The sequence below is a fragment of the Bison bison genome, unplaced genomic scaffold (assembly GCF_000754665.1).
Source record: "Bison bison bison isolate TAMUID 2011002044 unplaced genomic scaffold, Bison_UMD1.0 scf7180017864286, whole genome shotgun sequence".
NCBI classification, from domain to species: Eukaryota; Metazoa; Chordata; class Mammalia; order Artiodactyla; family Bovidae; genus Bison; species Bison bison.
Window position 1 is genome coordinate 2047779 of NW_011494858.1, and position 14975 is coordinate 2062753.

General features: G+C 39.8%; 1 protein-coding gene and 1 non-coding gene across 3 annotated transcripts in view; one reads left to right on the forward strand and one right to left on the reverse strand.

Moving 5' to 3' along the window:
• The window catches only part of SLC39A6 (solute carrier family 39 (zinc transporter), member 6), a 21717-nt gene extending 8419 nt beyond the window's left edge, over window positions 1-13298 (forward strand). For both annotated transcript variants that reach the window (XM_010849748.1, XM_010849749.1), the window contains exons 6-10: window positions 5482-5587; window positions 7959-8336; window positions 9688-9768; window positions 11131-11321; window positions 12033-13298. In XM_010849748.1, the coding sequence (XP_010848050.1) occupies window positions 5482-5587; window positions 7959-8336; window positions 9688-9768; window positions 11131-11321; window positions 12033-12185 (909 nt within the window). In that variant the 3' untranslated portion in view covers window positions 12186-13298. The remainder of the gene's footprint in view (window positions 1-5481; window positions 5588-7958; window positions 8337-9687; window positions 9769-11130; window positions 11322-12032) is intronic.
• TRNAE-UUC lies at window positions 7425-7497 on the reverse strand. The gene has a single exon. It is a non-coding gene; the product is annotated as a tRNA-Glu (tRNA).
• Window positions 13299-14975: the final 1677 nt, after the last annotated feature.

Consider the following 14975-nt stretch of genomic DNA (forward strand, 5'->3'; position numbering starts at 1 on the left):
AGAGATGGGAATACCAGACCACCTGACCTGCCTCTTGAGAAACCTGTATACAGGTCAGGAAGCAACAGTTAGAACTGGACATGAAACAACAGACTGGTTCTAAATAGGGAAAGGAGTACGTCAAGGCTGTATATTGTCACCCTGCTTATTTAACTTATATGCAGAGTACATCATAAGAAACGCTAGGCTGGAAGAAGCACAAGCTGGAATCAAGATTGCCGGAAGAAATATCAATAACCTCAGATATGCAGATGACACGACCCATATGGCAGAAAGTGAAGAGGAACTAAAAAGCCTCTTGAAAGTGAAAGTGGAGAGTGAAAAAGTTGGCTTAAAACTCAACATTCGAAAACTGAGATCATGGCATCTGGTCCCATAACTTCATGGGAAATAGATGGGGAAACAGCGTCAGACTTTATTTTGGGGGGCTCCAAAATCACTGCAGATGGTGGCTGAAGCCTTGAAATTAAAAGACGCTTACTCCATGGAAGGAAAATTATGACCAACCTAGAGAGCATATTCAAAAGCAGAGACATTACTTTGTCAGCAAAGGTCCGTCTAGTCAAGGCTATGGTTTTTCCAGTAGTCATGTATGGATGTGAGAGTTGGACTGTGAAGAAAGCTGAGCGCCGAAGAATTGATGCTTTTGAACTGTGGTGTTGGAGAAGACTCTTGAGAGTCCCTTGGACTTCAAGGAGATCCAACCAGTCCATTCTAAAGGAGATCAGTCCTGGGTGTTCATTGGAAGGACTGATGATGAAGCTGTACTTTGGCCACCTCATGCAAAGAGTTGACTCATTGGAAAAGACTCTGATGCTGGGAGGGATTGGGGGCAGGAGGAGAAGGGGACGACAGAGGATGAGATGGCTGGATGGCATCACCGACTCGATGGACATGAGTTTGAGTGAACTCCGGGAGTTGGTGATGGACAGGGAGGCCTGGCGTGCTTCGATTCACAGGGTCGCAAAGAGTCGGACACGACTGAGCAACTGAACTGAACTGAACTGAAGATCTTCTTGGAGTCAGAGTTCTGTATGATCATTTTTTTCTCTGCAGCCCTGCTACTTCTTCTAAATTTCCAGTTTTGGTTTCTCTTAAATTGAGCAAGAGGTTACATACTTGTAAAGCTATTTTAATGTAGAAAAAGATTTATACAGTGATTGCCTTATGTAATTGGCAACTTGCCTTTGAATCTTTCAGAAGCATTCAACTTAAATTTTCATAGCAGTAACTCTTTTCACTGGCATTTCATAGTCTGAATAATATGTAATTAAATCATGCACTTGGAATAGCAGGTATAGCTGGCATGAAGAGACTTGAAAACTAACATAGTTGATTCTTGCTGAGCTTAGAGCTCAGGTTGGGAACCCAGTGCATGTGAGCAGAGTAGCCTCCTCCATCCTGTGAATATTTTCCCGTATGGATTTTACAGTCACTTAAATCTCAAACTGAAGATTTTGAACCCTTACTGAATGTCAGTTTACAGGGAATAAGTGAAGCAACAAGAGCTGACTCCTTAATACAGGAAGTCTTCCATGTCCCCATTGTCCCTGCTGCTTCACTTGGGTAGCTTTGAGGATATATCCTCCTCCTCTGCATTCTCAAGGATTTTTTTTGCAGGGGAGGGGTTTGTTTGTGTTTGTTTGTTTTACTGCATTTCTATTTCAGATGCCATTCTAATTTCAGTGTAATTTTCTAGTTTTACCTAAAAAGTGCTGTTTATTACCCTGGTGCTCTAATATAGGACTCTAAGAGGTAGGCTGTCTGTAGCAATACAGATCAGTGTTTTTCAGACTCTTTAAGTTATAACTATTTGTGAGTTGTGAAATCAATCTTGTGTCTTGACCCATGTTTTTAAATGTAACAGTGATATTACAGTGCATTCTATATATTACTCTGTTACATATATATTATTATGCATTGTAGTTAACGAAGTTTGGAATTTCTGTTCTCAGATAATTTCTGCTAGCATGTGAGCTTTCGAGGGCCAGGACCGCTCCATCTTCTTTACTGCTATATCTCCATTGCCTCGAATAGTGTCTGGCACATAGTAGAGGATTGGTAAATACTTGTTGAATGTTTAAGAAGCATTAAGGGCTTCCCGGGTGACAGTAGTGGTAAAGAACCTGCCTGCCAGTGCAAGTAAGATGTAAGAGACGCAGATTCGATGCCTGAGTTGGGAAGATCTCCTGGAGGAGGGCATGGCAACTCACTTCAGTATTCTTGCCTAGAGAATCCCATGGACAGAGGAGCCTGGCAGGCTAAGTACAGTCCATGGGGATGTAGAGTTAGACACAACTGAAGCAACTTTGCACACACGCATAAGAAGCATTAAATAGTAAATAAGCATGATTTCTAAGCAAAGACTTCCCACAGATGTTTCACAAACATTTCATGTTCTCTTCCTTTTTGGAAACTATTGCATTTATCTTTTTTCAAGGGCATCCAGATCTTAGTGTTACTTATATAACAGTTTTAAATCTCATTTAGTTCTGTCAAAAAGAAAAAACTACTCCTTACATGGTAAGCATTGGTAGCTCTTCAGACCCATCAGTTTAGTTCAGTTCAGTTCAGTCACTCAGTCATGTCTGACTCTTTGCAACCCCATGGACTGTGGCACGCCAGGCTTCTCTGTCCATCACCAACTCCCAGAGTTTACTCAAACTCATATCCATCGAGTCAGTGATGCCATCCAACCATCTCCTTCTCTGTTGTCCCCTTCTCATCCCACCTTCAGTCTTTCCCAGCATCAGAATCTTATAATGGAACATTTTACCTAGGATTTCCCTTAAGACATCCATATATGTCAATCTCTTTATTCAAATTAGGGTTGAATCACATACTTGGTGTGGGGCACCCCACTCCAGTACTCTTGCCTGGAAAATCCCATCAATGGAGGAGCCTGGTAGGCTGCAGTCCATGGGGTCGCACAGAGTCAGACACAACTGAGCGACTTCACTTGCACTTTTCACTTTCATGCATTGGAGAAGGAAATGGCAACCCACTCCAGTGTTCTTGCCTGGACAATCCCAGGGACGGGGCAGTCCTGGTGGGCTGCTGTCTATGGGGTCGCACAGAGTCGGACACAACTGAAGTGTCTTAGCAGTAGCAGTAGGCTCTTAACGATATTTCTACCTCAGACTTTCTTTCTACCAGATTCTCAGGTTTTTTGCTTAGGCTGGAAACCTTAGGCTGAAAATCATCTATGAATCCCCCTCATCCTCATATCCAACCTAGTTTTATTAAGTGTATCCAGAAGTGAAATTATTTGTTTCTCTCCATCTTCCTTGCTGTTGTTCTGGTCTAAGCTCGGCTTACCTGACTGACAGCAGCTGCCTCCTGACTAGACTGTCTACATTATTTTGTTACCTCTTCTAATCCAGAGTGGAGAGGGCAGAGTGATTTTAAATGAGTCTGATGAGGTTGGACACCACTGCTGAAAATCCTCTGTCTCTCTCAGTCTCATTGCTTATAGGATGAAGTCCATAGCTTCATGATGGATGAAGTCCACTACAGGATGAAGTCCATAGTCCATGGTTTGCACTGTCTGGACTCCCCACTACCCAGCCTCACTACTGGCCGCCCAGTCTCTGACCTACCAGACCCCAACCACCTTGCACTTCTTTCAGTTAAAGAAGGGGCTGCTCCCTTTCTGCTTTAGGGTCCTCCCACATGCCATCTCCCTGCCTGGATTACTCCTCCCCACCCTTCTCCAGCAAACCCCTGCTCATCTTTAGGTCTTGGCATAAACATCACTTCCTGGACGAATCCTGTGTTGGGAGTTAGTTAGGTCTTGTTATACACTCTTGTAGTACTGTGTATTTGTCCTTTGTAAAATGTATAAAGTTGGCTTAAAGCTCAACATTCAGAAAACAAAGATCATGGCATCCGGTCCCATCATTTCTTGGGAATAGATGGGGAAACGGTGGAAACAGTGTCAGACTTAATTTTTGGGGGCACCAAAATCACTGCAGATGGTGACTGCAGCCATGAAATTAAAAGACGCTTACTCCTTGGAAGGAAAGTTATGACCAACCTAGATAGCATATTGAAAAGCAGAGACATTACTTTGCCAGCAAAGGTCCGTCTAGTCAAGGCTATGGTTTTTCTTGTGGTCATGTATGGATGTGAGAGTTGGACTGTGAAGAAGGCTGAGTGCCGAAGAATTGAGCAACTGAACTGAACTGAAAGTGTATCAAAAATTGCAATCAAAGAATTGTGTAATCATTACCTGTATAAAACTTCCCTCCCTGTGGGTGATAAGCTCCATGGGAACAAGGACTGTGTGTATCTTGGTTTATGGTGTATTAATGTATTGCCAGGATTCAGCACAGGAAACGTTAGAGCCCCTTAATACTTGTGGAATGAAAGAATTGGTTAAAAACTAGAGATAGTCATTGCTCAACAAGAAATAAAACATCAATTAAGTGACTTAAAGTATCCTGAATTCACTTATTTTCACAAATATTTAAGTACTTTCTGTGTTTGAGGCATCATGCCAGGGGTAGGTATAAAGATTGGTTTGTGCTTCCTTTTAAAAACTCTTATAACCTAAAAATGTGCAGATATTTTATATACTGTTAGAGCTAAAAATGAAATCTCAGTTATGGTGGGGATTGAGTCATATTCAAAAGATACTGCAAATAAGAAGGTGATTGTTTTTGTGACCGTTTTCCTTATCTTAAATATTCTCCATAAGTCGGTAATACACAGGCACCATTGTTCTAACAGTGACCTTCATTCTTGGGTTCTGAGATATGGACAGTATCTCAAGTATGGTATTCAGCTGGTTTAAAAATCTAGTGATAAATTCAAGACTGACAACTAGGGTTTGTTTCAAAAGAGAAAACTTGGTAATGGCGTTTTATGACAGCAAAAGTATTTTAGTTTTAGTAACAAGTACATATCAGTATCACAGTATAATTTTAAGTTATAAAAAGTGTGGCAAGTATGGGCTTTCATTGCCCAAAAGAGGCATTGGAGGAAACCAGGCAGGTAGTTAGCAGATCAGTACTTGCCAGGAGGACGTGCCTGTTCTGAATTGATGGCCTGAGGCAGAGCTCAACTTTAATGTGTGTGTGAGTCACCTGGAGATCTAGTTAAAATCCAGGTTCTAATCCATTCACTCTGGGGTGTGGCCTGAGATCATGCATTTCTAAATAGCTCCCAGGGGATGCAGTGCTGTTTTCATGAGAACAGATTATACTGTGTGACCTGAGGGACCAGCAGAAAGATGAGGGTGTGGTTTTTTTTTCATATTACTGATGCATCATCCTTTACCTTTCTGAACAGTTTCTGCCTAAAACAAACTACTAGGTGCTATGAAGTTAAGTGCAGGCCTTGCCCTTAGATGGGGTTTATTCCTTTGGAAGTCTGTTACTGTTGTCTTGTTCTATGAAATCTTTTGCTTAACTGTTTATCTGAAGGTGTATGCATAAGTAAACCACTTATTTCAAGTATTGCTTTTCCTTGCTGTTACAGAATCAGAAAAAACCTGAAAATGATGATGATGTGGAGATTAAAAAGCAGCTGTCCAAGTATGAATCTCAACTTTCAACAAATGAGGAGAAAGTAGATGCAGATGATCGTAAGTCCTTATAAATCTGAGAGCTGGAGGGGAGTCCATTGCTCTGTGATTTGCAGGCAACTCAGACTATCTGCAAGAGATGGGACCATATTCCAACCCCATTAACCTTCCCCTCCCTCTTTTTTTTATTTTTTTGGACTGTGCCACGAGGCTTCTGGGATCTTAGTTCTCCAACCAGGAATCGACCCTGGGCCCCAGCAGTGAAAATGCCAAGTCCTAAGCACTGGACCACCAGGGAATCCCTCCCCTCTTTTTAAACTTATACTTTCTTTTAATTGCCAGTAAGTTGGTTATTTCTATGTATATTTATATGTCTTCTTTCTATAATTTTTTTATTTTGAGGTAAATTCAAACTTAGAGAAAAGTTCCAAGAATAGTATGAAGAATTCCTCTGCCTCTTCCTGTATTCCCCAGTTATTTTGTGTACATTTATCATTCTTTCTCTCTTTCTCTGTGTATATACATACTACTCATTTTTTTTTTCTAAACCATTTGAGAGTAAGTTACAAAAGTGATGCTTCTTTACCTCTAAATACTTGTTATATTTCCTAAGAGAAAGGACATTCTCTTATGTAATTACAGGTCAGTGATCAACACCAGGAAATTAAAGCTGATACAATGCCATTTTCTAGTCTATAGACAGACCATTTTCATGTTTTTCCAATTGTCTTAATAATTTCTTTATACTCCCCTAACCCCCAAAAGGAAAAAAAAAATGATCCAGAGTACAATTCAGGGTCAGATGTTGCCTCTTATTGTCCCTCATTTTGAGTTTGTTGTTTTTGCGTCAGGTTGATCACTCGGGTCAGGAATAGCACAAAGTGTGTTACATCCTTTTCAGTGACGTGACCTGCGTCCCACCATGATGCTGGGTCACGTAGCGGTGGTGGTAATTTTGATCACTTGGCTAAGGCTGTGTCTCCTGTGTTTCTTCACTGTAAAGTTACTGTGTTACTATGTTTCCTAGAGCTTGTTAGCCTGGCATTTCTTGTTGGACAGGCTCAGTTAGAATTAAAATTTTAAACCAAATGCCTCATGATGACCTTTGAGGTCCTGCCCTGCCTTCCACTTCCCCGGATGGTTCACTCTGTCCAGCCTCACAGCCTCCTTTTCATCCTGTGAGTATACCAGATCTGTCTCAGAGGCTGATACTCAGTTTCTTCTGCTTGGAGCACTTTTCTCCCAGGTCTTCATATAAACTCCTCCTATTGTTTCAATATCAAACTCAGACATCTCCTTCTTAGAGGCCTTCCTGGCTCATCCCAATACAGAGGTCTCCCACTCACTCTCCTCATATTCGCCTTTTCTATTTTCTTCCCATGCTGTCCAGTGCCTTACCTTATTTATACCTGTATTTCCTTGTTAAGTGGCTATCTCCCCCAAGAACATGAGCTTCCTGAAGGCAGAGACTTTGTTCTGCTCCACTTTGTCCTGGTGCCTGGCCCAGAGTAGACACTCAGTTGCTGACAGAGGAGGAAGAGCAGCTTTATTGTTGCTACTGGGCAGTCCTAAGACTTTCTGTCCACCCTTTGTCTCCAGCATGCTGCTCCTCTCTAAAGAGTGAGTGAAATACTTTGACTTGTCTTCCTGCATCTATTCCGTCTTTAGAATTTCCAGTGAAATTTATAATGATGAGAGGAAATAACTTTTAAAATTGGACCATAGTGTCAGGAATGCTCCCAGAAAAGTTGATGCCAGTGTAAAAAAAAGAAAAAGCAAAACCTATTGTTGCAGTTTACACAGATAAATGTTTCCTGGTGATGATGGTATTTCACATTCTTCTGCTTTTCCTTTTTAATTTTTGTTTGGCCACAATACATGGTTTGCAGGATCCTAGTTCCCTGACTGGGGATTGAACCCAGACCCTTGACAGTGAAAGTGCAGAGTCCTAACCACTGGACCACCAAGGAATTCCCCTCTTTTGCTTTCCCTTGAATTTTGAAAGAGAGGAACTCAGATGACAGAATTGTGCATGTTTTTTATTTCCAACTTTTCTGGAATATTTTTCTAAAATATTTTAAATGTCAACAGTGAAATATTTTTTTAAAATGTGTGTGCTGCTTTTATAATCAGAAAAAAAATATCTTGAAAAACATAGGGAGGCAAAAGAATTTAAGGGAGGATCTGGGGCAGTTACTGAAGGCTATCATTTAAAATCCATTCTTAGTGAAATCATTTAACTTCTAAAATTTACTAAAACATACTGATGTTTTTCGTCAACAGTACTCTAAAGTCTAGTCTGCCAGGCAGGTGTATGTGAGAGAGTTGCCATGCTTTGAAGTCTTGTTGACTCTGTCAGTGGAGATTTTGAAATGTGCGCATTAACAGAGCCATTTGACTTTGTCCCAATGTCCTTTATGTTTACATCTAGGACCTGAAGGCTATTTACGAGCTGACTCACAAGAGCCCTCCCACTTTGATTCTCAGCAGCCAGCAATCTTGGAAGAAGAGGAGGTCATGATAGCTCATGCCCATCCGCAGGAAGTTTACAATGAATATGTACCCAGAGGGTGCAAGAATAAATGCCATTCGCATTTCCATGATACACTCGGCCAGTCCGATGATCTCATCCACCACCATCATGACTACCATCATATTCTCCATCACCACCACCACCAGAACCACCACCCCCACAGCCACAGCCAGCGCTACTCTCGGGAGGAGCTGAAAGACGCTGGCATCGCCACATTGGCCTGGATGGTGATCATGGGGGACGGCCTGCACAATTTCAGCGATGGCCTCGCAATTGGTATGTCTCTGTGTTTCAGCCCTTGTTTGTTGATCTCTGAAAATGCCACTTTAAGCTGCTGATTTTAGCAAAGAGTAGGTTGGTTTGATAAGGCTGTTAACATCCAAGGTTATCAAAATGTTATCTCTTCTTTGACTGCTTTGACAGTGATGTACTTGATAAATGTGGGATAAGATGAAAAAGTACTGGAAACTGCTTGGCCCCTTAACTAAATTGAAGTTACTTTCTCAAAAATTACTTTTTCTTATCTGCAATATAAATAGTATGTATTATTAAAAGTGAAAGTATCTTTTCCACCATCTTTTCTATTATGCTAAAGGAATCTTCATCTACCTAATAAGTTTAAATTACTAATCCGTACCCAAAGAAGAATTACAGACTTTTTGTAAGTTGTGCTACCATTGAGAGATAATAGAATATTTATGAATTGTAGTAATTTAGTGCAGGAAGGGAGGAGCTTCCCAGGTGGCACAGTAGTAAAGAATCAGCCTGCAAAGCAGGAGATTCAAGAGACAGTTCCTAGGTCAGGAAGATCCCCTGGAGAAGGGAATGGCAACCCACTCCAGTATTTTGCCTGGGAAATCCCATGGACAGAGGAGCCTGGTGAACTATAGTCCATAGGGTTGCAAAGAGTTGAACATGAATGAGCACTTGTGCACATACACAGACCCACAGAGTTCTAGAAGGAGCCATGGAAATAATTACGGAGCAGGTAGGCGAGGTCCGACGAGGCAGTGTTGTTTTGTTGCCCAGCTGAGATGAGCCCAGGCCCTGCTCCCCGCACTGCGCACTTCCTCCTCTGCACCATGCACAACTTAAGCGACACAGAAGGATGTGCAAATGCTCAGTCATGGTTGTAAGTAATCAGTTGTATAACGTGTTAACTTTTAAAAGCAGGGAGCTATTTGTCTTAAACCTCCCTTATCAAGACATTGAAAGAATAAAAGTAAAAAAGTCTAGTTACACAGTGGATTCCTCTGAGGCATGGAAACATATTTGTACTCTTGATTCCTGAGGTTTTTTCCCCCTAAACCTTTTAAATCAGTTTGTTTTATATTTCTCCATAAGTGCTTTGTGTGGTAGCAGTTACTTCTCAGGTTTGTGTAAGATCATTTAATCGCTTTAAGGCACAGCCCAACCTTCCCTTCAATCATATCTCCTTGTTCTCCTTTGGGAAATTTAAGCCTAATTGAATGTAATCTAAGATTAGTAATGAAGAAGTTACAGAGTGCAGTTGAGAAAGTTCTGTTTATTCACAACCAGGATATAGTTTCTTTCACCTCATTGTATGTGCTATACAAATTTTAAAAATACACACCCACAAAATACTGCAGTGATTTTTTTTACACAGGTGCTGCTTTTACTGAAGGTTTATCAAGTGGTTTAAGTACTTCTGTTGCCGTGTTTTGTCATGAGTTGCCTCATGAACTAGGTAAGAGAACCCTTCAAATGGTATTTTCCAGGTGGGTAGCATATCTTAGTGTCACTACTGGCTTTTGCTAACAATAGTTTCCAGCAGGCTTTCTCATTTATGGCTTCTCATAAGTCTACTATCCTAGCTAGCTTTGTTTCTTAGTAAGGACAAGTCTGTTTCCAGCCAGAATTCTAACCCTGCAACTCTGATTACACAATTGCCTGTGTGGGGTTGCCAAACAGATCCCTGAGCCCCATCTCTGGCCCTCTTCCCCTGCCAGATACTTTCCTGTATCAGCGTATGGTGACGTCAGTCCCTGTTTTCATTGTACACAGAATAGGAATAAGACCATAGGCAAATAAAGAGTCATCTTCCATTAACAGAGAGCTTGACAAAGAGAATGTCATTGGAACTAAAAAGAAAGAGAAGTTGACGAATTGTGTTTTGAATATTCCTTTTCTCTGTCACCAGAAGGCAATGGCAACCCACTCCAGTACTCTTGCCTGGAAAGTCCCATGGACGGAGGAGCCTGGTAGGCTGCAGTCCATGGGGTCACTAAGAGTTGGACACGACTGAACGACTTCCCTTTCACTTTTCACTTTCATGCATTGGAGAAGGAAATGGCAACCCACTCCAGTGTTCTTGCCTGGAGAATCCCAGGGACGAGGGAGCCTGTTGGGCTGCCATCTATGGGGTCGCGCAGAGTCGGACACGACTGACGCGACTTAGCAGCAGCAGCAGGACTTAAAACCTTCCCAGAGTTGCCCTGGTTCTGTGTGTGTCTCTGTTTTTCTTCTTACCGGTGGCCACACGCCTGTCGCACCATTCTCACCTTTGTCCCTTGGCGTGTGTTCTGCCATTTCGAAGGCCTCCCATCTTCCTGTTCGATGCTTGTAAGCCTCAACATCTGATTTGTGTTCTACATTCTAGATCCTTCAGGCTCCACGAAGCCTCTCTGAAGTACTTTGATCTTAATTTCTTTTCTTCTTTTATAACCAGAACATTAGACTCTTCAGCTCTTAATTATGATGCATATTGCCTTAATCATTTGCTGATCATTTCCTGTGTGTTCTCTACTCCCTCTTCCTGCTTGTGGTCATTTGAAAGCCCCTTGAAGACAGTGCAAGAGCTCAGTGGTAGATTCTTGGTATTGACATTCTTTGACAAACAAGAAACCTTAAGAAAAACTTTGGATAAAAGATATCTTAGTTTATAAAACTGATTAACTGTTAACCCTGGGTGATTCTTAATTTTGTCTTTTTTTTTCCCACTCCTCAAAAAAATTGGAGGATTTTTTAAATCTGGAAAGTCTTTTGGGTATATGTCTTAAAAATGATTTTTTTAATGACTTTAATTGCCTTTTTGTGTTTTCTGTTAAAGGTGACTTTGCTGTCTTACTGAAGGCTGGCATGACTGTTAAGCAGGCTGTTCTTTATAATGCCCTGTCAGCCATGCTGGCGTATCTTGGAATGGCCACAGGAATTTTCATTGGTCATTATGCTGAGAATGTTTCTATGTGGATATTTGCACTTACTGCAGGCTTGTTCATGTATGTTGCTCTGGTTGATATGGTAAGTTTTTAAGAAATCAAATTACAGAATTGACTAACAATGAAATAAAAATGTTCAATGAAACAGCATTTTTTAAAAGAGTGTAGGGTAAATGTAGTAGCAGTGAGATTCTGTGCTCAACAAAGTATACAAAGTATACTTCAGGATACACAGAAGTATCTACCTGCTTCTGATGTGTCTTTCTGAGAGGAGAGTTTCAGTAATCAGGCATTGAATTGTACATAGACTTGTGAGAAACCTAGTACAAGCCACATACTGTTGGCAAACTGTGTATGCATCAGAACACTTAAAGGATCCTTAGTAACGGATAAAGGAGTCGTATCTTTTTGTCACCAAAGTCCACTTAACAGTCTCAGCCAGTCTTACTGCTAAGATTATATTTTATAAAAGATTTCCATATCTCTGAACTTTAAGTGAACCACATGTTATGTACAGATACAGACAGTAAGCAGGGTAATCAGTGTAGCTCTCCATTTTACAGTGGAGTAAACTGAATCAATATAATTTTGATTTGCTGAGCAGACCATGAGTAGTCATTGTTAATTAACTGTTAGGAAATGCTGTGTGACCTTATTAGCTAGATTCATGTTTTAGAAATTTGACTCATGGTATATCCAGCTACATAGAAAGCTAGTACAGTGTCCTGGAAGTTCTTCTAAAATCTGTGGTTCTGGAAACTTAAAGGTTGCTCTTTTTTTGTTTGTTTTAAAGGTACCTGAGATGTTGCACAATGATGCTAGTGACCATGGATGTAGCCGCTGGGGATATTTCTTTTTACAGAATGCTGGGATACTTTTGGGTTTTGGAATTATGTTGCTTATTTCCATATTTGAACATAAAATTGTGTTTCGTATAAATTTCTAATTAGGGTTTAAATGCTAGAATTTAAACTTAAAGCTATAGTTTGCTGTCTGTAGTTTGAATAGGTCATAGGGAGATGAGTTCGTATGATGCGATCCATAGCACTTAAGGTTAGTGGGTTTTGTGATTTTTTTGTATTGAATATTGTCATTTGTTATGCCTATAAGGTCAGTTATGGTGGTAACATAAAGGTACGTTTTAATATTTAAGTTATTCTGTTTTGGGAATATAAGCTATATGTGCAATTTACCAATATTACCAGTTTATTGTATAAACAAGAGATTTGGCATGACATGTTCTGTATATTTCAGAAAAAAAATCTTAATTTTTTTTTTTTTTAGAACTAATTTAATATAGTGATTCCCATGCTGGATTTTAGGCCTCTGAAGAACTGCTGGTGTTTAGGAGTAAGAATACACATGAAGCTTAAGATACCAATAAAACTTAAACTGAATTTAAGCTAAGAAATAAGGAGAAAAAGAGAAGAATCTGTATGAATTAAGAAGTTATAGATTTCATATAAAAAATCAAAACTGATTATTAAATAGAAGGGGAAATTTAGATATAAATGAAAAAAGGCAGTATTAGTAAAGTACAGAGTACATTCATAAACATTTTTGTCAGAATATTAATTGTTCCAATAAAACCTCAGCACTTTTTACTAATTTAGTTGTACATTTAACTTTGTATAGTAAAGACATCTAAATATATTTAATAATTTGAAAAATACATCATTTGACCAAGAAATTGGAATTTTAAAATATGTATGGAGATACGCCAGATGAGTATGAGTAAGTTTATGTATTGTCAAAAGACTTGGATATCACCAAGTCATGTTATGTATCACCCAAAGTTACATTATTGGATGTTCTGGTTATCTGGTTTACCACTTGTCAGAGTATTAGAATTTCAATATATGTAAGAACATTAAAACAGTACTGATTATACTTTGACTTCTTGGATTCAGAAGGTAGTTTGGTATCTTTCAGTGCTTCAGTGTTGTCGTTGTGAGCAGTTGTCATTTTTATAGATAGTACTTTAGATGTACTAGGGTTGTATGGCGTTCTCTAGTTGTTGCTTTTCTACAAAATAAATTCCCATGTCAGCTTCATATCATATATTCTGATTTTCTTTGCTTGTTTTTTTTTTTTTTTTTTACCATCTTAGCCATTTTTAAGCATACAGCTTGATAATTTTGCATATATTCACAATGTTATGCAATTTGTCTCCAAAACTTTTTCATCTTGCAAAACTGAAACTCTTCGTTTCCTTCCCATAGTAACCACCATTGTACTTTCTATTTCTATGAATTTGAGATGTTTGATTTTCTTAAATATAACCCAGACTATATATACTTGTCAATTCATTTATATTATTGTATTAGGTGGCTTTATTCAATTTTTTACATTTTTATCACAAAGGGCACTTCAGAAAATACTGGTCCACAGTTTGTTCAAAGCTGTCCCTAACTTAGAAAATCCCCCCCAAACAAAAAACAAACCCCAGAACCTAAGCTTGAGAAGAAGCAATGATACCCTAGATTCTAAGGAGAATCAAGAACAACTGGGCAAGACTCTACAGCCTGTGTACTGAAAGACAATTTTGGACCAGCATTTCTGTTCCCCAGACCAAGCGAGAGGGGTCTGACTAACGAGAATTACTTGGATTGGGGTGGGCAGCAGGAGTGCTTGAAAGGATGAGATGGGACGTCTCCTTCTCAGGCTAAATGATTGCTGTGCTCCAGAAATCCACAGACCCGCCCTGATGCCACTGCTGGGTCAGTGCAAGATGAAATTCTGGACGTTGGAAACTGTTCCTCCAGGAGTTTGGGAGATGGCTTGTACCTACTTCTTTCATAGAGATTTTGAAGATGGAAGGTGTGCTGGACCAGTTCACAAAACAGGAAGATAGCAACCATAGTTTGCACTCCAATTTGAACTCACTAGTGAGTATATAGAAGATTTAAGGAGTTGGTTCCCACGGCTCTGTGTGGGAGAGATTGAAGATCAGAGGACAATGCAGAAACTATAGAATATGAACCAAAGGCTGTTTGTTTGGGGGAAAACACATAACAGACTGATAGAAAATTAAAAGGTACAAACAAATAATATCTTGAATAAAGAAGGAGACATAAATAGAGATGTAGTAGATCCAAACAATCATTAATTGTTTGGATAATTAACAATCGTTAATTATGAATATTTATGGAAAAAATTGAAAATCAGTAACTTAAAATGACCACCACATCACAGTTGTTCCAGGCCTCCCTCAAAATAACACCCTTTTGCTGTATATTTACCAAAACTTCAAGCAACACATATTATCCAAGTAGATTATGGGATTAGAAAAAAAAATATTCATCATGTTAATTGAGATTAGTGTAACTTGATACAAAACCATTCTGGGAAAAGCAATCTGCCTGGTACCTTAATACTCCCTATATGTTCTTGCAGCTAAGTCAAGAATAAAAGGCCCTGAAAACTCTGCCTGGGCCAATTATCAGTGAACAGCCTTGAAAGATGAGGCGTAAGACAAAGAGCAGATCTTGTACAGGAGAGATGGTTTCCCCAAGCTCGGCGTTCCTCAGTGCCACACACACTCAGTATGTGCACCATCCACCTGCAACCTTTCCCTTTGCTTCTATGAGACCTGAAGCCCAAGAGGGTCTTAAATGCTGCTCATGCTGCTTGCTATGCTGTGAACAGTAAAGTCCATTGTGTCCCAGAAGTTCATGTCTTATGCCCCAATCCACAAGACAAACAGGCTAACTTATAGCTTCTAAATTGGATAAAA